The sequence below is a fragment of the Capricornis sumatraensis genome, chromosome X, assembly GCF_032405125.1.
Source record: "Capricornis sumatraensis isolate serow.1 chromosome X, serow.2, whole genome shotgun sequence".
NCBI classification, from domain to species: Eukaryota; Metazoa; Chordata; class Mammalia; order Artiodactyla; family Bovidae; genus Capricornis; species Capricornis sumatraensis.
Window position 1 is genome coordinate 14531343 of NC_091092.1, and position 23755 is coordinate 14555097.

At 38.6% G+C, this 23755-nt stretch overlaps 1 protein-coding gene across 1 annotated transcript in view; it reads left to right on the forward strand.

The window, feature by feature from the left end:
* The window catches only part of DNAAF6 (dynein axonemal assembly factor 6), a 47416-nt gene that overhangs the window by 21544 nt on the left and 2117 nt on the right, over positions 1–23755 (forward strand). The window contains exon 6 of the mRNA XM_068962532.1: positions 20442–20527. Coding sequence (XP_068818633.1) covers positions 20442–20527 — 86 coding nt within the window. The remainder of the gene's footprint in view (positions 1–20441; positions 20528–23755) is intronic.

The window sequence follows — 23755 nt, forward strand, 5'->3', positions numbered from 1 at the left end:
GCAAAGTGATCTGGGTACAAAAAAGAGGAAATTCAGGTAGACTTCACAATACAGGTGGCATCTGATGACATTTGAGGGGCACAATGGTTTGCCAGGTTGGAGCTGTCTAAGAAGCGTAAATAGAGTGAACAAAGGTGTAGTGCTGTGAGAGTATAATATACAATGTGTTTAGAGAACTATTTGCAATGGTCTTCGAGCCCCAGAATTCTTTGGCTTGGAGTAATAAAACAGAATACCCAGCTTAGAGCTAGTTGTAAAAGTCTTTGAATATCATACCATATGTTACAGACTGAATTGTGTCCCCCCCAATTTGTATCTTGAAACCCTAACTCCCAACGTGATGGTATTCAGAGATTAGAGCCTTTGGCAGGTAACTAGGTTTAGATGAGGTCACATGGGTAGGGCCATCATGATGATATTAGTGCTCTTATAAAAGAGACACCAGAGCACTTTCTCTGCTTGCTTTCTATCCCTGCCATGTGAGAATAACGAAAAGGTAGCCATCTTATAAGCCAGAAAGAGAGCTCTCACCAGAAGCCAATCATGCTGGTATGTCTGGCATACTCAGACTTCCAGCCTATAGTACTTTGTTTTGGTAGCCTGAGCAGACTCAGATGCCATGAAATTTGGGCTTACTGTGGGATTTAGAGTTCTTAGATGTTTTAAAGTGGGTGAGTTAAATGAGTAGATGTATATTTCAAAACAACTCTATTTTGGAAGATTATGGTGGAGAATTTGGTGGAGATTATGGACGGAAGAGCCTGGTAGGCTACAGTCTATGGGGTCATGAAGAGTCGGACACAACTGAGCAGCTTCACTTTCACTTTTCACTTGCATGCATTGGAGAAGGAAATGGCAACCCACTCCAGTGTTCTCGCCCACAGAATCCCAGGGACGGGGGAGCCTGGTGGGCTGCCGTCTATGGGGTTGCACAGAGTCGGACACGACTGAAGTGACTTAGCAGCAGCAGCAGCAGCATGGTAAGAGATGAGTGTGAGTTTGGGAGAATGGTGATAGGAAAACCAACTGATAGTCAATTGCACTAGTTCAGGTAAGAGAAATAAGAGCCTGGACTATGGCTCTGGGGACAGAGAGGAAAAAATGGTTTCAGTAGACATTTTTGAGATACAGTTGACTCTCGAACAATGTGGGGGTTTGGGGTGCCTACACTCCATACAGTCAAAAATCTAGTTCTGACTTTATACTTGGCCCTCTACACCTGTCAGTCTGCACCCATGGATTCAACCAACTGCAGATGTGTCGTCCTGTAGTATGTATGTATAAAAAAAAATACACAGATAAGTGGACCCACACAGTTCAAACTCAATGTTGTTCAAGGATCAATTGTAGTATTTTTTGAATTAATTAATTTATGGCTGTGCAGGGTCTTTGTTGCCACGTGGGCTTTTTTTTTTTTTTTAATAGTTGCGGTGAGCAGGGGCTACTCTTTATTGCATTGTGCAGGCTTCTCACTGAGGTGGCTTCTCTTGTAGCAGAGCATGGGCTCTAAGTGGGCAGGCTTCAGTAGTTGTGGCGTGTGGGCTTTGTTGCTCTGCAGCATGTGGGATCTTACCAGACAGGGATCGGACTGTGTCTCCTGCATAGGCAGGTGGATTCTTTACCACTGAGCCGCCAGGGAAGCTCTCAATTGTAGTATTGATAGTATTTAGAAAGTGGTCGAATGTGATGTGTAAGGGAGAAACAGGAGTCAGATTTCTAGCTTGGGTGACTGGGTGAATGGTGATGGCATTAATCAAGATATGGGAAGGTAAAGTGGTTTATATCTGGATAGCAGGCTTATGTTTTTTTAATTCATATTTGCTCATCTGAATTTTCTATATTTTTTATAACTACTCTGTATTACTTCTGGAATGAGAGTAAAGATAGGGTGGTTTTATTTGTTTTTTAGGGATCGGGCATGGATGCAAGAGAAAGAAGACAAAGTTCTAGAACAAAAATATTAAGTTTGGGCTATACTGAGTTTGAAATACAAATATGTATGGAATTCAAAGATAGAAACTAGAGATGTTGATTTTCAGATTGGTGTTTGTTCTCTGTAGGGGTTAGAATATACTACCACAGACTGCTTGCTGGCTTTGTGTCTGGCTTGGAATGAAGTAGAACTGTTTTTAAGTAGTAAGTATGTGTGTTTGGAGAGGGGTAAGTATGGAGGGGGATACTAGGAAACTTGCAGAAATGCGACTAATTGAAGACAGAATAGATGACCCTTGGGAAGCCTCAATAATCAGAGACAAAGTTCAAACAGACATTGTAAATTCTCAGTCAGTTTCCAGGCTAGGTATTGAAAACTGAGAGACGTTCAGTTCAGTTCAGTTCAGTCGCTCAGTCGTGTCCGACTCTTTGGGACCCCATGAATCACAGCACACCAGGCCTCCCTGTCCATCAAAGGTTGGAATTATGGCATGGCTTTGGAATACAAACGATGATGGAGAAGCCAGGAAACTGTCATAGAAGCAAGGTGAGAAGAATGGGAGCCTGCCTACCCCTGACAAACAGGGATGTCTGTGGTACCTGACTTCTTGGGTGTCAGCTGGGGAGTGTGAAAAATGAATTTTAGATATTAAAGATGTGTAAGGAGGCCTCCCCATAGGACTGTTAATTGCAGGAATGAGGATGGGTGCAGTGGAGAGGTAGGTCAGCGGATTTCCATCTTCACCCATGGGTGTTTAACAGCGCACTATCTCTAAAATCCAAAAATGAATGACTAGGTTTCTTGATTTTCTGCCAAATGGCCCACCATTTGTTCTAGGAGCAGGGACAAGCCAGCAGATGGCTTCATATTCTTTTTGAGCTGCAATGGATATATAATATTTTGATGCTCCTACTATAATGGACCTCTATTGATAAGGAAACATGCTAATGTGACTTTGAAAAGAAGCCATTAAGCCTGTTTTTATTTTTCATTGTCACCTCCTCACTGGGATATGAGCCTTACTCCATCTCTAAATCTAACTGGGAATGGAATGGAAGTCAGGGATAGGATGGGAGTCAGTCACCATCTGGCAGACACAATCAGGAGTCACATGTTTATCCACGTATTCATCTCAGAAAGAGCTAGCAATCATTCTGAGCAAAGTGTGTGCACATCCTCTGAGAATTCACTTGTTTTTTGGGTATGCTTCTCAAATCCTGATTTCTCTCTTAAGGTTAAAACAGTTATTTTCATTTACTTCTTATAAATAAATAGATTTGGCTGCTTGATAATGGAATGGATTCTCCTTTCCATTTAAAATTCTGGAGAATGGACATCTTTTTTTCTAGGCTTTCTGATTATGCTAACTTTACTTGATTGGTTATATATCAGACTGTGTGGCAAGGAGAAAGATATTTAAGCTGTAATACAATTCCTCATTATCAGCTCCAGGCAGCACAGTAAACCTTCAATTAAATTTCTAATAGTTCTTTCAGTAATATACATACATTATGGTTAATATCATAATATTTTTCCACAATGATGGTAGGGGGATGAATACCTCCTTAATAGCTAAACTAACTGTATAGACTTAATATATATCTTATGATGGAAATTATATATATTTAAAGTTTTAAATAATACCAAAATTAGTAGAGTTGAAAATAAAAGTCCCCTATAAGACTTCCCTACTGGTCCAGTAGTTAAGACTCCTCATTCCCACTGCAGGGAATGCAAGTTTGATCCTTGGTTAGGGAAGATCCCATAAGCTGCAGTATGTAATAAAAAAAAAGTCCCCTGTAATGAGAAAGGTATAGATAGATTGAGAGAGAGAGAGAGAGAGAGAGAGAGGGGGAGGGAGTTTGAGATGGGCTTAAGGTCATGGATTAAATAAGGGTGAAAGATGTCCTGTATATATTACTTGGTAGCAAAATCAGTAATTTTATTTTGATTATGTCATTTGGAGGAGGTTTTATCAAATATTTTAATTATATGTTCCAGAATTCTTGAACCAGAACTGGAAGAACCTTCTGAATCCATGCAAGTGGATTCACAGATAGACCATAGAAAATATAAATATTTGAGGGATGGATAAAGGAAAGGAACAGAAAAGGATATGCAAAGATGGTGAAAACCATAATAGTATCTATTGCTGCAGAGAAGTAAAGCAGGATTAAGAAGTCTTCGGTGATTTTTGAAAGAGAGCAGCTTCAGAGGCATGATAGGGGTTAACACTGGGTTGCAGAAAGCTGAGAAGCGGAGAAGAAATGAGGAAGAGAAGGCAGTAAATATAGATTATTCTTTGAGACAGTTTACCAGTGAAAGGGAGGAAAGAGAGGAGATGGGTGGTGAAGAGGAGGCCTGGTTTAGGGATTTTTAAAAGAATATTTTTCAGTTAATGACAGGAATCCATTCACTTACTCATGTAATATTTATTGAGTGACTACTATGTGTCATTAGACTTAATGAACAAACCATAAAGAAGTAGTCATGGTACAGGCCTTTAGGGGACTTCTAGAATTGGGTAGGGGCCACTCGGGTGGCTCAGTGGTAAAGAATCTGCCTGCCAAGGCAACAGATGCAAGAGACTCGGTTTGATCCCTGGGTGGGAAAGATCCCCTGGAGCAGGAAATGGCAACCCACTCCAGTGTTCTTGCCTGGAAAATGCCATGAACAGAGGAACCTGGCAAGGCTGCAGTCCATGGGGTTGGAAAGAGTTGGACATGACTAGCATACACACAGAAATGGGTAAAGGCATTTTTGGCTACAGGATGTTATTGACCTTTAGTACTCAGGGGCCAGGGATTCTCTAAATCCTGCAATAAGAGGAACAATCCTAAAAAGTGAAGAGTTGTCCTAGACAAAATTAGAAAAAGAGAGGTTGAAGACATGAGAATGGCCACTCAGCAATATTCTACCCTGTTGATTACTCCTTCCTTCTTTTTTTGAATACAAAAGTATTTATTTTAATAAACTTTATATTTAAAATAGACTTTTAATCTGTCTACTCACAGAACCTAATTCAAAACACGATACATTTATCTCTCTAGCTGATTTGAAGTTGCTCTTTTACAAACAGTATTCAATTTGTAATTTTTTTATATTAAGACTCTGTAACTAAATGAAGTCTATTTTGTCAGAAAACATTTCACTTTAAAGAGTGCTTTTTTAAAATGAAGGCACCAACAAGAACTACTTTCAGATGGTAGAGAATTTCTTATTTCTTAAAGACTGTGGTTGACCACTTTTTCATTAGTTCCCTGTAGCAAGACACTTTCTATTTTACTCTCAACACTTTTTTTTCTCTTTAATGACCTCACTCTCCTGGTTTTCCTCCAAAATCTCTGGACATTCCTCATCTCCTTTGCTTCCAGATCACTGGCTCTTCTCCTGCCTGAAGTTCTCTAGGTCTCTTAAAAAGACCTATGTATTATTTCTCTAATCCCATGGTTTTAAATGCTGTTTATCTGTGTAGTCTTAATCCCTTCAGAGCTTCAGATTCCTATAACCAACCTCTCACTTGACATCTCCCACTTGTTTAATAGGCAGTGCAAACCTAACATGTCCAAAACAGAACTCTTCTCTTCTCCAAGCTTATTTCCTATTGATCTTACTCATCTCAAGAGAAGACAACATTCACCTAATTGCACAAGCTAAAAATTTAAATCATTCCTTATTTCTCTTTTCTTTATACCTCATGTGCAATTCATCAACAGGTCTTATTGGCTCTGGTTTCAAAATATATTCTAAATCCATCTAATTGTTATTACCATAGCAACTACCATCATCTTTCAAACCACCATCACCTCTCAACTGGACCATTATGATTCTCTCTTGATTCATCTCCCTGCTCCAACTCTCGCTCCTTTGGAAACTTCCCACAGTGTCCAGAGAAATCCTTTTAAAAAGTGTATCACATCTAGGCTGCTTCCATGTCCTGGCTATTATAAACAGTGCTGCGATGAACATTGGGGTATACGTGTCTCTTTCAATTCTGGTTTCCTTGGTGTGTATGCCGTGAATGGATAAGAAAGCTGTGGTACATATACACAATGAAGTATTACTCAGCCATTAAAAAGAATACATTTGAATCAGTTCTAATGAGGTGGATGAAACTGGAGCCGATTATACAGAGTGAAGTAAGTCGGAAAGAAAAACACCAATACAGTGTACTAACGCATATATATGGAATTTAGAAAGATGGTAACAATAACCCTGTATGCGAGATAGCAAAAGAGACACAGATGTATAGAACAGTCTTTTGGATTCTGTGGGAGAGGGAGAGGGTGGGATGATTTGGGAGAATGGCATTAAAACATGTATAATATCATGTAAGAAACGAATTGCCAGTCTAGGTTTGATGCAGGATACAGGATGCTTGGGGCTGGTGCACTGCGATGACCCAGAGAGATGGTATGGGGAGGGAGGTGGGAGGGGGGTTCAGGATTGGGAACACGTGTACACCCGTGGCGGGTTCATGTTGATGTATGGCAAAACCAATACAGTATTGTAAAGTAAAATTAAAACAAAAAAGTGTATCACATCACTTCTTCACTCAGAACCCCTGATGGATTCTTATTGCACTTAGGACAAAATCCAAATTCTTTATCTTAATCCTTGAGGTCTTAGATGATCTGCCCCTGCATACTCTTCAGTTTCATCTAATGCCACATTGTATTCCTTGTTCATTATGTTCTAGCCACCTTGGCCTTCTTTCTGTTTCTTCAGTATGTTATTTCCTGATTCTTGCTGTTCATTCCAGTTGGAAGGCTCCTCCTTCAGTTCAGTTCAGTTCAGTTCAGTTGCTCAGTCATGCCTGATCTTTACGACACCATGGACTGCAGCATACCAGGCCTGCCTGTCCCTCACCAACTCCTGGAGTTTACTCAAGCTTATGCCATTGAGTTGGTGATGCCATCCAGCCATCTCATCCTCTGTCTTCCCTACTCCACCTGCCTTCAATCTTTCCCAGCATCAGGGTCTTTTCAAATGAGTCAGCTATTCTCATCAGGTGGCCAAAGTTTTGGAGTTTCAGCCTCAGCATCAGTCCTTCCAATGAATATTCAGGACTTATTTCCTTTAGGATGGACTGGTGGATCTCCTTGCCATCCAAGGGACTCTCAAGAGTCTTCTCCAACACCACAGTTCAAAGCATCAATTCTTTGGCCCTCAGCTGTCTTTATAGTCCAACTCTTAACATCCATACATGACTACTGAAAAAACCATAGCTTTGACTAGATGGAACTTTGTTGGCAAAGTAATGTCTCTGCTTTTGAATATGCTATCTAGGTTGGTCATAACTTTTCTTCCATGCAGCAAGTATCTTTTAATTTCATGGCTGCAATCACCATCTGCAGTGATTTTGGAGCCCAAAAACACAAAGGTCTGACACTGTTTCCACTGTTTCCCCATCTATTTCCCATGAAGTGATGGGACCAGATGCCATGATCTTCGTTTTCTGAATGTTGAGTTTTAAGCCAACTTTTTCACTCTTCTCTTTCACTTTCATCAAGAGGCTTTTTAGTTCCTCTTCACTTTCTGCCATAAGGGTGGTGTTATCTGCATATCTGAGGTTATTGATATTTGTCCTGGCAATCTTGATTCCAGTTTGTGCTTCTTCCAGCCCAGTGTTTCTCATGATATATGCTGCATATAAGTTAAATAAGCAGAGTGACAATATATAGCCTTGACGTACTCCTTTCCCAATTTGGAACCCGTCTGTTGTTCCATGTCCAGTTCTAACTGTTACTTCTTGACCTGCATACAGATTTCTTAGGAGGCAGTTCAGGTGGTCTGGTATTCCCATCTCTTTCAGAAGTTTCCACAGTTTATTGTGATCCACACAGTCAAAGGCTTTGGCATAGTCAATAAAGCAGAAATAGATGTTTTTCTGGAACTCTCTTGCTTTTTTGATGATCCAGCGGATGTTGGCAATTTGATCTCTGGTTCCTCTACCTTTTCTAAAACCAACTTGAACATCTGGAAGTTCATGGTTCATGTATTGCTGAAGCCTGGCTTGGAGAATTTTGAGCATTACTTTACTAGCATGTGAGATGAGTGCAATTGTGCAGTAGTTGGAGCATTCTTTGGCATTGCCTTTCTTTGGGATTGGAATGAAAACTGACCTTTTCCAGCCCTGTGGCCACTGCTGAGTTTTCCAAATTTGCTGGCATATTGAGTGCAGCACTTTCTCAGCATCATCTCTCAGGATTTGAAACAGCTCAACTGGAATTCCATGACCTCCACCAGCTTTGTTAGTAGTGATGCTTTCTAAGGCTCACTTGACTTCACATTCCAGGATGTCTGGCTCTAGATGAGTGATCACACCATCATGATTATCTGGGTCGTGAAGATCTTTTTTGTACAGTTCTTCTGTGTATTCTTGCCACCTCTTCTTAATATCTTCTGCTTCTGTTAGGTCCATACCATTTCTGTCCTTTATCAAGCCTATCTTTGCATGAAATGTTCCCTTGGTGTCTCTAATTTTCTTGAAGAGATCTCTAGTCTTTCCCATTCTGTTGTTTTCCTCTATTTCTTCACACTGATCACTGAGGAAGTTGTTCTTATCTCTCCTTGCTATTCTTTGGAACTCTGCATTCAAATGGATATACCTTTCCTTTTCTTCTTTACCTTTAGCTTCTCTTCTTTTCTCAGCTATTTATAAGGCCTCCTCAAACAACCATTTTGCCTTTTTTGCATTTCTTTTTCTTGGGGATGGTCTTGATCACTGCCTCCTGTAAATTGTCATGAACCTCACTTTGCCTATCAGATTCAATCCCTTGAATCTATTTCTCAGTTCCACTGTATAATCGTAAGGGATTTGATTTAGGTCATATCTGAATGGTCTAGTGGTTTTCCCTACTTTATTCAATTTCAGTCTGAATTTGGCTATAAGGAGTTCATGATCTGAGCCATAGTCAACTCCCAGTCTTATTTTTTCTGGCTGTATAGAGCTTCTCTATCTTTGGCTATAAAGAATATACTCAGTCTGATTTCGATGTTGACCATCTGGTGATGTCCATGTATAGAGTCATCTCTTCTGTTGTTGGAAGAGGGTGTTTGTTATGACCAGTGTGTTCTCTTGGCAAAACTCTATTAGCCTTTGCCCTGCTTCATCCTGTACTCCAAGGCCAAATTTGCCTGTTGTTCCAGGTATTTCTTGACTTCCTACTTTTGCATTCCAGTCCCCTATGATGAAAATGACACCTTTTTTGGGTGTTAGTTCTAGAAGGTCTTGTAGGTCTTCATAGAACTATTCAACTTCAGCTTCTTCAGCATTACTGATCAGGGCATTGACTTGGATTACTGTGATATTGAATGGTTTCCCTTAGAAATGAACAGACATTCTGTCATTTTTGAGACTGCATCCAAATACTGCATTTCAGATTCTTTTGTTGACTATGATGGCTACTCCATTTCTTCTAAGGGATTCTTGCCCACAGTAGTAGATGTAATGGTCATCTGTGTTAAATTTACCCATTCCAGTCCATTTTAGTTCGCTGATTCCTAAAATGTCAACATTCACTCTTGCCATCTCCTGTTTGACTCCTTCCAATTTGCCTTGATTCATGGACCTAACATTCCAGGTTCCTATGCAACACTGCTCTTTACAGCATCGGATTTTACTTCTATCACCAGTCACATCCACAACTGGGTGTTGTTTTTGCTTTGGCTCCATCTCTTCATTCTTTCTGGAGTTATTTCTCCACTCTTCTCCAGTAGCATAATGGGCACCTGTCAGCCTGGGGAGTTCATCTTTCAGTGCCCTATCTTTTTGCCTTTTAATATCATTCACGGGCTTCTCAAGGCAAGAATACTGAAGTGGTTTGCCTATTCCTTCTCTAGTGAACCATGTTTTGTTAGAACTCTCTACCATGACCTGTCCGTCTTGGGTGGCCCTACACGGCATGGCTCATAGTTTCATTGAATTAGATAAGGCTGTGGTCCATGTGATCAGTTTGGTTAGTTTTCTCTGATGGTGGTTTTTAGTCTGATGGAGAAGTATAAGAGACTTATGCAAGCTTCCTGATGGGAGAGACTGACTGAGGGGGAAACTGGGTCTTGTTCTGATGGGCGGGGCCATGCTCAGTAAATCTTTAATCCAATTTTCTGTTGTTGGGTGAAGCTGTGTTCCCTCCATGTTGTTTACCTGGGACCAAACTGTGGTGGAGGCAGTGAAGATAATGGCGACCTCTTTTAAAAGGTCCCATGCACTCACTGCTACACTCAGTGCCCCCAACCCTGCAGCAGGCCACCACCAACCCACGCCTCCACCAGAGACTCCTGGATAATCACAGGCAAGTCTGGGTCAGTCTCTTCTGGGGTCACTGCTCCTTTCTCCTGGGACCTGGTGTGCACAAGGTTCTGTTTGTGCCCTCCAAGAGTTTGTTTCCCCAGTCCTGTGTAAGTTCTGGCAACTCTGTGGTGGGGTTAATGGCGACCTCCTCCAAGAGGTCTTATGCCATACCCAAGTCAGCTGCACCCAGCCCAAGTCTGCTGCACCCAGAGCCCCTGCCCCCACGGCAGTCCACTGCTGACCCGTACCTTCACAGGAGACACTCAAACACAGTTCTGTCTTGGTTTCTGTGGTGTCTCTGGGTCCTGGTGCGCACAAGGTTTGTTTGAGCCCTCTGAGCATCTCTGGCGGGTATGGGGTTTAATTCTAAATGCTATTTCACCCCTTCTATCATCTTGCTGGAGCTTCTCCTTTGCCCTTGGACATGGAGTATCTCCTCAAAGTTGCTCCAGTGCCTACCGTCTTGCCGGGGCTTCTCTGCCCTTGGCGTGGGGTATCTCCTCACAGTCACTCCAGCACCACGCAGTTGCAGCAGCTCCAGCACTGCACAGCCGCTGCCACTCTTCCTTCAGATAGTGATAATTACCTCCTAATTCTTTCCTGTTGAATTGCATGAGTTAGCACCTCCAGAACTATGTTACATAATAGTAGTTAAATGATGGTTTTATTTCTTATTTCTCCCCTTTAGAATATTTCTGATGTTTCCTCATTCACCCTGATAGTAACTTTTGTTTTTTGTGTTAAGAACTTGTTCTTCTATTCTGATTGATCAAATGCCTTTTTAATGTTTATGGAGATCTATAATAGTTTTACTTTTGATCTATTGGTATATTCAGTTTCTTAATATTGAATCATCTTTGTATAAATTCATTTACTCAACACATATTTATTGATTACCTATGATATTCCAGGTACTGTTCTAAGCATTGAGATCCCATAGTAATAAACAAAACACAAATATCACTGTATTCACAAAGCATACTTTCAGTGGGATAGTTAAATGAACAAAATAAATGCAAAATTGTATTTTACATTGGAAGGTGATTAATGCTATGAAGGGGAAAAAGCAAGGCAAAGTGATAGCATGTACTAGGGAAGCTAGTGGCTGCAGTTTTAAATATTGTGATCAGGGAAGACATTACTGAGAAGACAATTTGTACAAAGACTTGAAGGCATCTCTCCCCATCTGGAAGTGAGGCTAGAATGCTGGAAAGGTTATCTAAGTGGATATTTAAATCACCAATGTTTAAGATACTAGTTAATGTTAGAAATATCAATAGAGAACAAAGAACTATTCTTAGAGAAATAGGTATAGGAGATCTGACTCAGGAATTGGTAGATGGTGCCAACAAGGAGGGTAATTGGTGGTATAGTATGAAGACATGAGATTTATTTTTAAAAAGATGCAAGGAAGCGGGGGCAGGCCTAATGATATACGGGAATTGGAATGGGAAAAAAAAAGACAGGCACAAATTGAGAAGACTATAAGGGAATCAGTGTCATCAAAATAAACTAAGGTAAACCATCAGTTAAACTATGAAAAATTGCAGAGAATATTAAGAGAGGCTTATGAGATAAGGGATGTAGATGTTCCAGAAGATCTAACAGAAGGGTTTCATGAGTTGGTAAGGGGTAGGAAATGGAAACAAAATAGAAGCTAGGAAGACCAGATGGTAATTATTAGGTGATAAGGAAAGACTTAGAAATCTGAGGCTTCCTGTGTTTATTGACAAATAGAGATAAAAAGGGAGAAGGCAATGGCAACCCACTCCAGTGCTCTTGCCTGGAAAATCCCATGGATGGAGGAGCCTGGTAGGCTGCAGTCCATGGGGTCCCTAAGAGTTGGACACGACTGAGCAACTTCACTTTCATTTTTCATTTTTATGCATTGGAGAAGGAAATGGCAACCCACTGTGGTGTTCTTGCCTGGAGAATCCCAGGGACGGGGAGCCTGGTGGGTTGCCATCTATGGGGTTGCACAGAGTCAGACACGACTGAAGCAACTTAGCAGCAGCAGAGATAAAAAGTATAATGAATTTAGTTCCAACAGCCTCAAAACAGATAATGGCAGTGAGGCTGTGTTTGGGGATAAATGTGGGTACCAATAGAAGTATGAAGGTCCTCTAGATGAGTGTTCTTACTCCCGAATGAGCTGGGCTTACTCTGGACTCCTGTGAAGGGAGAGGAATCATGCTCATGATCTTATGAAACAGACATGGCCATATGGTACTGGAATGTTATAGAAAATGTATCCACTACTTTTAAAAGATATCTGTTGGTTTCGTATCTTAGTTTTTGAGAACATATACCTCCATATTTTTATTCTCCAGAGGTAAATACTTATACAGTTTCAAAGTACAGGGATCTATCCCTTTTAATTTTTTTTTCATTTTCCTATAGATTATCATTGCTCCTGAGAGTTTTTATAAAATACTGTGGTTTCACTAGGAAAAATTTCTCACATGTGTTTCTATAGGTAAACAATGGGAAGTTAAATCACTGAAGCAATTCAAAATGAGACTTAACCAAACATTTCTGTTAATGAAAATCTCCTAATATTTTTGTGTTTCAAATGGAAACTCATATAGTCTTAACTTCTTTGTTGAGAATCAAATATACTGGAGGTGGTTGCTGTATTTCAAATTGTTCTGTATATATTAAGCTTCACTAAAATTTCAGTACATCTCATAGATTAGTCAAGTCACATATATAAGGTATGTATCACTTATTCTGTTCTGGCATTCAGGAAGTGATAGTTCAGGAGAAAGCCTAAAATGGTTGATTTCTAACAAATACTTGCTATTTGACTTTCTCATTCTGATTTTCAAACAACTTAGAATATGATCAAAGACACTTATTAGAGGACCTGGAAAGTCTATGTTAATCACTTACAGATTATAGGAATATACTGTCTTTAAGAACCATCTTGTCATATAAATCTAACATAAGAATAAGACAATAAAGAGGAAATTTAAACCTCAAAATGAAAATCTCACATTAATGACCCCACTCCCAAAAGCTTTGGCATATTAAGCTAGCTCTGTTACAACACATAGGAGAGAATAAATGAATGACAGTGATAACAATTGGTAAGCAATTTGACCTACATTTACCCATTTCCAGGAAAGCCTCAAAGTGAATTCCTAAAGAGCCTGAAGAAGTAGTTTTGACTACTTTCCTGAAGACAAGCTGAAAGTGGAAAGAAGGAATCTCACAAACTTTAAATTAGTGGACTCTTTTCCTGTTTTATCCACATGGCTGGAAAGGAGAAGTGTAAACTGAAGTTAGTGTTGGGTACAGCGGTAGTCAGGCTTTGAGATGGCCCACAATGATTCTCACCTTCTGATATTCTTCCTTTTGTGTATTCCACTCTCACATCGAATGGGGCTAACCTGTATAACCACTAAGATATTATAGAAATGAAAGTATACACCTTCTGAGGCTACATTTCTGAAAAAGGCATGCCTTCTGTCTCACACTTTTGGATCATTCACTCAAGGGAGAAGACAGCTGTTGTGTCATAAGGACAGTCAAGGCCCTAAGTCCTATTGAGAAGTCCATGTGGTAAAGAACTGATGTTGGAGGAAGGGGAACTCCCTCAAGGGCCCGAGAGTGGGCTCTTGTCTAATGCTTGGAAATGAATTATCTGAAGAGACACACATGCTGACAAAGCAAGAGACTATTGGGAAGGGGTGCCTGGGTGGAGAGTAGCAGGTTAAGGGAACATAGAAGAACTTCTCTGCCACGTGGCTCACAGTCTTTGGTTTATAGTAATGGAGTTAGTTTCTGGGTTGTCTCTGGCCAATCATTCTGACTCAGGGTCCTTCCTAATGGTGTATTGCTCAGCCAAGATGGATTCCAGTGAGAAGGATTTTGGGAGGTTGGTAGGACATATGAACTAGCATCTCCTCTCTCCTTTTGACCTTTCCTGAATTCTTCCTGTTGGTGGTAGCTTGTTAGTTCCACATTCTTTACCAGGACCTCCTGTTGTAAGATAACTCATACACGTGGTTACTATGGTGCCTAGCCAGTGTAGGTTGTTTTGATCAGTGATTCCCTTAACACTGAGTTCTCTTGCCATCAGATATGTGAGTGAGTCATCTGGAGGCAGATTCTCTAGCCCCAATAAAATCTTCAGATATCTGCAGCTCAGCCAATATCTTGAACACAAACTCATGATAGATCCTACCTAAGACAGAACTTACTAACTAAGCCACTTCTGAATTCCTAACCTATGGAATATATATAAGATAATAAATGTTTATTGTTGTTTTTGAGTCATAAATTAAGGAGGGAGGATGTATAATTGGTTTTGGTTATACCACAATAGATAACTAATAAACAGTAACTATTAGGTTGGTACAAACATAACTGCAGTTTTTGCATTGTTGAAAGTTGCCGTTTGATGTTAAAATACATTCTTAATAAATGTGGTTATGTTGTACTTCATTTCAATATGCATTTCTCACTTTATGCTTTTTTTGCTAATGACTTTGCATGCATGCTAAGTCGCTTCGGTTGTGTCTGACTCTTTGTGACCACATGGACTGCAGCTCACCAGGCTCCTCTGTCCATGGGGATTCTCCAAGCAAGAATACAGGAGTGGCTTGCCATGCCCTTCTCCAGGGAATCTTAAAGACCCAGGGAAATGACTTATTACTTAATGTTTATTTTATATTAATTTTGGACTATGGGAATAATGTTAGACAAAAAGCAAATTCAAGCGATTTTCATATTTGAGTTGAAAATGAGTCATAAAGCATCAGGGACAACTCATGATGTGAATGATACATTTGGCCCAGGAACTGCTAATGAATGTACAGTGCACTGGTGGCTCAAGAAGTTTTGCAAAGGCGATGAGAGCCTTGAAGATGAGGAGCATAGTGGCCACCCTTCAGAATTTGACAGCAACCAATTGAAAGGATCATTGAAGCTGATCCTCTTACAGCTACACAAGATGTTGCTGAAGAAATCAACATCGACCATTCTACGGTCGTTGAGCATTTTAAGCAAATTGGAAAGGTTAAAAAGCTTGATAAGTGGGTGTCTCATGAGCTGATTGCAAATAAAAAAAATCATTTTGTCGTGTTGTCTTCTCTTATTCTTCACAACAACAAACCATTTCTCGATCGGATTGTGGCGTGTGACGAAAAGTGAATTTTATATGACAAACTGGCAACAACCAGCTCAGTGGTTGGACCAAGAAGAAGCTCCAAATCACTTCCCAAAGCCAAACTTCCACCAAAAAAAGGTCATGGTCACTGGTGGTCTGCTGCCAGCCTGATCCATCTTTCTGAATCGGGCAAAACCATTACATCTGAGAAGTATGCTCAGAGGAAATCAATGAGATGCACTGAAAATCGCAACATCTGAAGGTGGCATTGGTCAACAGAAAAGGCCCAACTCTTCACGACAATGCCTAACTGCATGTCCCACAACCAGCACTTCAAAAGTTGAACGAATTGGGCTATGAAGTTTTGCCTCATCTGACATATTCCCCTGACTTCTTGCCAACTGACTACCACTTCTTCAAGCATCTTGACAGTTTTTTTCAGGGAATATGCTTCCACAACCAGTAGGATGTAGAAAATGTTTTCCAAGAGTTTGTCAAATCTCGAAGCATGGATTTTTATGCTACAGGATTAAATCAACTTATTTCTTGTTGGCAAAAATGAGTTGATTGTAATGGTCCTTATTTTGATTAATAACGATGAGTTTGAGCCTAGTTATAATGACTTAAAATTCAGTCTGAAACCACAATTAGTTTTGCAACACCCTAACAATAGGTGACAGAACCAGAATTCAAGCCCAAATTTGACTCCTAAGGTTGATCTCCCAAAAGGTCGAAAATTTGCCAATGAAATTTTTATTAGTTTTCCTTAGTTACCTATTAAAATAATTTTTTTAATGAATTCAATTTGTATCCTATGTAAAGAGAGGAACATCTGTTCCTTTGGTCAGTGAAATACTGTGTTTACTAATACTGGACACGTTAGGTCTTGGTACAGTCAGTTCTAAGTCAATAATAGCCATGACTATTTTCCAGGTATTCATTAAAAGTATTTTTGAAGAAGTCTGATTCATGTTTCAGGAGGAGTCTTTCTGTTGACTCTTCACTGAATCTTCTACTTTATGAGATATTAATGTGTACCAGTCCACTTAATTTGTTCTTTCTCTTGTCTCTCCTGTGAAGCCATTTTAGTACACAATTTTAATTTCCTCAAAAGGAAAAATTACTGAGTTTTTTCTGAATTACCCTTAACTAGACTTGCAAACAATTTTAAGAACCACTTTGAAGTTTCTACCCAAAAGTTGCATCAAAATTTCATGTAAGTCATTTTTTTTAAACTCAAATGTCATTTCAACCCTGGGGAAATAATCTTTTACCTTGAAAGATGTAAACATTTCAAACTAAAGAAAAATTTTTATATTTCTGAGTCCAAGTGAAATGAGTCATCTGGCAACTAAAGAACATCTCAACCCGACTATCCTATCTGAATGATATTGTGGTAAAAATTGGTCTTTCTTGTCCAATAGACTGCTCATTTAATTTGAGCCCCTATAACTACCTCTTTGAGAAATGTTCTGTTTCTCTCATTAAAAGCATCTCTATTTTAGATTTGATTTTCAAAATATAAATTAGGAGGTAATTCTTTGTTTAATGAAAATATGAACCAAAGGATACATTTAGATGGTAGGACCTCTAGAGTTCTATTTACAAATGTTTATTTATATACAGATTTAATAAAGTAAAATATAACTCACAGACATGTATTCACATACTTTATATTGTGAAAACACTATTGCCAATTTTAAGCTTCTTGTACAGTGGAAGTGAGAAATAGATTTAAGGGACTAGATCTGATAGATAGAGTGCCTGATGAACTATGGACGGAGGTTCGTGACATTGTACAGGAGACAGGGATCAAGACCATCCCCATGGAAAAGAAAGGCAAAAAAGCAAAATGGCTGTCTGAGGAGGCCTTACAAATAGCTGTGAAAAGAAGAGAAGTGAAAAGCAAAGTAGAAAAGGAAAGATATAAGCATCTGAATGCAGAGTTCCAAAGAATAGCAAGAAGAGATAAGAAAGCCTTCCTCAGCAATCAATGCAAAGAAATAGAGGAAAACAACAGAATGGGAAAAACTAGAGATCTTTTCAAGAAAATTAGAGATACCAAGGGAATATTTCATGCAAAGATAGGCTTGATAAAGGACAGAAATGGTATGGACCTAACAGAAGCAGAAGATATTAAGAAGAGGTGGCAAGAATACACAGAAGAACTGTACAAGAAAGATCTTCACGACCCAGATAATCACGATGGTGTGATCACTCATCTAGAGCCAGACATCCTGGAATGTGAAGTCAAGTGGGCCTTAGAAAGCACCACGATGAACAAAGCTAGTGGAGGTGATGGAATTCCAGTGGAGCTATTTCAAATCCTGAAAGATGATGCTGTGAAAGTGCTGCGCTCAATATGCCAGCAAATTTGGAAAACTCAACAGTGGTCACAGGACTGGAAAAGGTCAGCTTTCATTCCAATCCCAAAGAAAGGCAATGCCAAAGAGTGCTCCAACTACCACACAGTTGCACTCATCTCACATGCTAGTAAAGTAATGCTCAAAATTCTCCAAGCCAGGCTTCAGCAATATGTGAACCATGAACTTCCAGATGTTCAAGCTGCTTTTAGAAAAGGCAGAGGAACCAGAGATCAAATTGCCAACATACGTTGGATCATTGAAAAAGCAAGAGAGTTCCAGAAAAAAATCTGTTTCTTCTTTATTGACTATGCCAAAGCCTTTGACTGTGTGGATCACAATAAACTGTGGAAACTTCTGAAAGAGATGGGAATACCAGACCACCTGACCTGCCTTCTAAGAAATCTGTATGCAGGTCAGGAAGCAACAGTTAGAACTGGACATGGAACAACAGACAGGTTCCAAATAGGAAAAGGAGTACGTCAAGGTTGTATACTGTCACCCTGTTTATTTAACTTATATGCAGAGTACATCATGAGAAACGCTGAGATGGAAGAAGCACAAGATGGAATCAAGATTGCCAGGAGAAATATCAATAACCTCAGATATGCAGATGACACCACCCTTATGGCAGAAAATGAAGAGGAACTAAAAAGCCTCTTGATGAAAGTGAAAGAGAAGAGTGAAAAAGTTGGCTTAAAACTCAACATTCCAAAAACGAAGATCATGGCATCCGGTCCTATCACTTTATGGGAAATAGATGGGGAAACAGTGGAAACAGTGTCAGACTTTATTTTTGGGGGCTCCAAAATCACTGCAGATGGTGACTGCAGCCATGAAATTAAAAGACGCTTACTCCTTGGAAGAAAAGTTATGACCAACCTAGATAGCATATGCAAAAGCAGAGACATTACTTTGCCAACAGAGGTCCGTCTAGTCAAGGCTATGGTTTTTCCAGTAGTCATGCATGGATGTGAGAGTTGGACTGTGAAGAAAGCTGAGCGCCGAAGAATTGATGCTTTTGAACTGTGGTGGTGTTGGAGAAGACTCTTGAGAGTCCCTTGGACTGCAAGGAGATCCAACCAGTCCATTCTGAAGATCAGTCCTGGGTGTTCTTTGGAAGGAATGATGCTAAAGCTGAAACTCCAGTACTTTGGCCACCTCATGAGAAGAGTTGACTCATTGGAAAAGACTTTGATGCTGGGAGGGATTGGGGGCAGGAGGAGAAGGGGATGACAGAGGATGAGATGGCTGGATGGCATCACTGACTTGATGGACGTGAGTCTGAGTGAACTCTGGGAGTTGGTGATGGACAGGGAGGCCTGGCGTGCTGTGATTCACGGGGTCGCAGAGTCGGACATGACTGAGCGACTGAACCGAACTGAACTGAACTGAACTGAAGAAATTCTGATTTTTCCCACTATTTATTTGATAGGTATTTCCTTCGTAATGTATTGCTTTTATCCTTGCTATTCCAGCTCTGAACTTAACAGATGTTCATAATTTCAAGTCTTCTAGCTCATATTAGTGAAGACTTCATAATTTAACTTAACGTTGTTTAAGAAAACTATATGCCGAGAGAGAGAGATCAACTTCTATTGAAAAGAGAATGAATTAAGAGTTAGAGATGAGACTTGTATTGTGATAAAATACACATAATATACAATTTACCATTAGTGACATGTAGTGTGCTCAAAATGTTGCACAACCATCACCACTATCTAATTCAAGAACGTTTTCATCAACCCAAAAGGAAATTCTTTTGTCACACCTCTTTTCTCCTTCCCCAGTCCCTCCAGTAACCACTGATCTGTTTTCATTCTCTATAGATTTGCCTATTCTGAATATTCCAGATAACTAGAATCCTACAATATGTGACTTTTTAGCTTAATGTTTTCAAGGATCATTCATGTAATAGTATTTCATTCCATATTATGGCTGAATAATACTCCACGGTAGCGACAGACTACATTTTGTTTACCATTCATCGGTTGATGCGCATTTGGGTTTTTTATGCCTTTTGGCTATTGTGAATAATGCTGCCCTGAACAAAAATATTATGTATTTATTTTTGTTTGAGTGGTTGTTTTTAATGCTGTTGAATTCACACAGAGACTTATATATATACTCAGGAGTTGAATTGCTGGGCCATGTGGTAATTGAGATGAGACAGTTTTGAGTGAAATCTTACTAAATCAATAAATAGTCCCATTTTTTGAGTAGTGGTCATATTGTTGTTTCTCTTTTGTTATGTTAGCAAGTTTTCTGGACTCCTACATTTCTCTAGGAAATGTGGCATGGGAGTTTATGCCAGGAGACTACAACATAGCATCACCAACCCACACCCAACATGAGAACTAACCATTTTTTATACAAAGTACTCAGTGATATAAAGGCAGTGGAAGGTTCCCAGCTCTAGCAGGTGTACTAGCATGCACCTTCAAGCAATGAAGGTACTGGCATGTAACCAAAGTGTTTCAATAACTTTGAAGACAGATAATCTTAGTCAAATTACAGATGGTTGCCTTGGTTCACTCACTAAACTTCTCTGTATCTTGGTTTCTCCATCTGTAAAATGAAGATAATAACCACTGCTTCTCAAGATTGTTATAAGAGCAGAGTCTGGTACATAGTCGGCATTTAAATAAATTTTAGTTCTCATTCCCTCTTATTTTATTGGACTCTTCAAATTGTTCTTCAAGACAACAGTATTTTTCTTCTCATTTTTTCTTTCAGGTGAAAATTAAACTACCAAACACCAACCCTTCTGATATTAAAGTTGACATTCAGGAGACGATCCTTGACCTCCGTACTCCAAATAAGTGAGTAAAACTTGGAGCTAGAATAATGAATATTATAATATTAATGAATCTTTAGTCAATATCCTTTATAAAAGTGTATGTAGTTATTTTGTATCACCCCCAAAGTCAGAAGAAAAGTGAAAAAGTCAGTTAATCATTCAGATGTTTGATCTGGTTAATATAAACGTAAATATATTTGTAAATACCTAGATTTTTTTTTACCACTTTGCATGCATAGATTTGGAGTAGGTTGATACCACCAAAATATAGTCCTGACATTCAGATACAGTTTGCTTATCTGTGATGAAAAAATAGCTAGAGGTGAAAATCTCTTTAAGTTGTAAGTCTTGTGTGTGATATTTTGGTACAGTGATGGCATGAAAGAAGCAATCTTTAAACATTTTAGATATTGTGGGGCTCTAAGGTTGTTTGATTATATTCATCTAAAAATCAGTGAAAAGTCTTATCAATTACTTAAAACAAAAATCTAACAGTTAATTTATCACTGGATCCTCAAGTTGCATGAATACATTTTAAATTAATGCAGATGATAATGGAATAATTCAAGTAAACATTTGATATTTTCAAAAATAATCTTGTTATTATACAAGTTCAAATCATGTTCCCCAAACACAATATATAAGATAAAATTCTGATAAATTGTTTACCCTGAAACCTGGATAAATCAACCCTGTCTCTCAAAACTAACTATATAAGGAAGGAATTGATAGAACCTGGCATGTGCTAGATAAAATATCTGAATATCTCACTGCTTTGTTCACTTTTCAGCTGGATGTATAGCAGTTAGCACACTTGGTTGACTGCAGTGGTCCTTTCTTTGTTAACTCAGACATTTCAAAATGGGTGTGGGGAGCAGTCAGATGCTAGCATATTATCTTCCTTCCCTTATCAGTACCTATAGTTCTTCTCTATTAATCATAGGGCTTTGAGAAAATAACAAAATTAGATCTCTGCTACAAAAGACTTCTATGTGTAAACACACCAATGTACATGCATAGCTTAACCTTGATTTCTACAATAGAGGAATTTAACCACAAATGACCTACAGAGGAATACATATCAAATATTTTCTCCTTACTTAATGTAATTTTTAAAATGTATTTACTCAAAAATTGTCTCATGTTATGAAAATCACATTCCTTATTTCACCATTGACATCAAGGAGTATAGTAATTTTTTCATTACATGCTATACACACATTTACTCTTTCCACACAACCTTTGCAAGGGAAGTTGGTTAAATGAGCAGTCAATCTTCCATGATATTTGTGCACTTGTTAAAAGCACAGATACATCTACACACCATGGAGTTAATTTCCATTCCCATAGAGGTTCTCACTGCCTCCATCAATCTTTAGGCAGCTGCTCTGGCTATGCTGTCATTCCAGATATCTTTCAAAGCCCACTAAATGAAAGACTCACACAGAGATATTTTTCCAAATAGAATATGGGCTGCAGTAGGTCATTTGGATCATACAGTACTTATATATTAAATGCTCAGCACATAAAAGTACTGTCTGTTAAGAAAAAGGTCATTAATTAAGATAGAAGAGAGAAGAGAGAATTAAAATTTTTATCTTTTCCGAAAAACTCGAACATTGTTTGGAGCCCTGTTATTATCTGAACTTGTATTATTGGAAATGTGTCTTGCTTTGAGTTTGCCGATATTCACATCTACTTTCTTTAGTTTCTAACTTTGACACCCTGTAACACTATGCTTACTGGTTTCAAAAAGCATAACAGTAGACATTCCGTTCATGTACCTATAAGGGAAAATGAGCAGAATTATTTTAACTAAATTGACTAGATATCAGTCTATTGATAGTCAATTGCATTAAAATTATGAATAAAACCCAGATTTTTAGCATTATAAAATGAAAAGAAATGTTTGCTGAATCCTTCATTTTAAAACACTTGTTGTTTTGGCATATAGATTCCCAACAGGGTAGACAGAAAGGAGGAAAGCTAGGGGAAATTGTATAATGTCTCAAAATCTCCGGACTTTATCTTCATATGGGGTTTCATTATTTTTTAAGACGGATTCTAAGAATATCTTCAATGAATTCCTTGAATGTGACAATAAAAACACATTCTAAAGATAAATATGAGTTAATTTCTGGTTGTGTGTTACTTTAGATTATCTCACCTTTGCTGTGCTCCTTTGATTTAGATTGAATTGACTGATATTCAAAGGCATAAACACCTAAAAAAAAGTTTTCTAAATGGAATAGTGAATTGCAGCTCAGTAGCTGTTTCTGCTTTCTTTGAAAATAGTTATGTCTCCAACAGGAAACCTTAAAAAGGCCATATCTTTTTTAAGCCCAGATATGTAAATCAAATAATTCATAAACTACATAAAATAAAATGTGCATTATGTGATTATGCGCAGAACAAGGTTGTTGTATATTTAAATCTCTTGGCAAGAAACATCAACTTGAATTCTCTAATATAAATGTAAGCATGTAAGTCTCTAAACTAGAATTCACCGTATAGATAATTTTTTTGTTTTAACTTTCATATATTATTATTTGCATTTAAATACTTTCTAAAGAAAAGCAACACTGGAGAGACTTTTTTTTTACTTTTTATTTTGTATTGGAGTATAGCCAATTAACAATGTTGTGATAGTTTTAGGTGGACAGCAAAAGGACTCAGCCAAACATATGCATGTATCCATTCTCCTCCAAACTCCTCTCCTATCCAGGGTACCACATAACATTGAGCAGAGCTCCCTGTGCTACACAGTAGGACCTTGTTGGTTATCCATTTAACACTGGATAAACATTTGATCAGTGACTAAACTTTAGCTTCTTAAAAAGCAAATATTTTTCAATGTAAAGGCAGAGAGATTGGGTTTAAATGTTCATTCATATTTTATTATAGTACTGATCTATACTAGTTATTCAAATATCATTTTGTAGTGACCTATTTGCTTTTCATTCATTTATTCATTCACTCAACAAATAATACTTTCCTTCTTTTAAGAGCCTAAATAAGTTAAACAGTTTCTACTCAAAATTTTTGTATGTGAAGCTATACTACTAAGGACTAGACAAAAAAGCAGGGATAGATGCATCATTCCAATGGCCACTAACTGTCTTTTTTTTAAGTTATTTCTCTCTGGACAGAGAAGTGCACATTATCATTGGAACTTCTTCAGCTGATTTATAGTTGTCTCTTAGTGCAATGAAACTGTCACCACTGAGCTTTGCTTTCTTTTAAAAGTGAA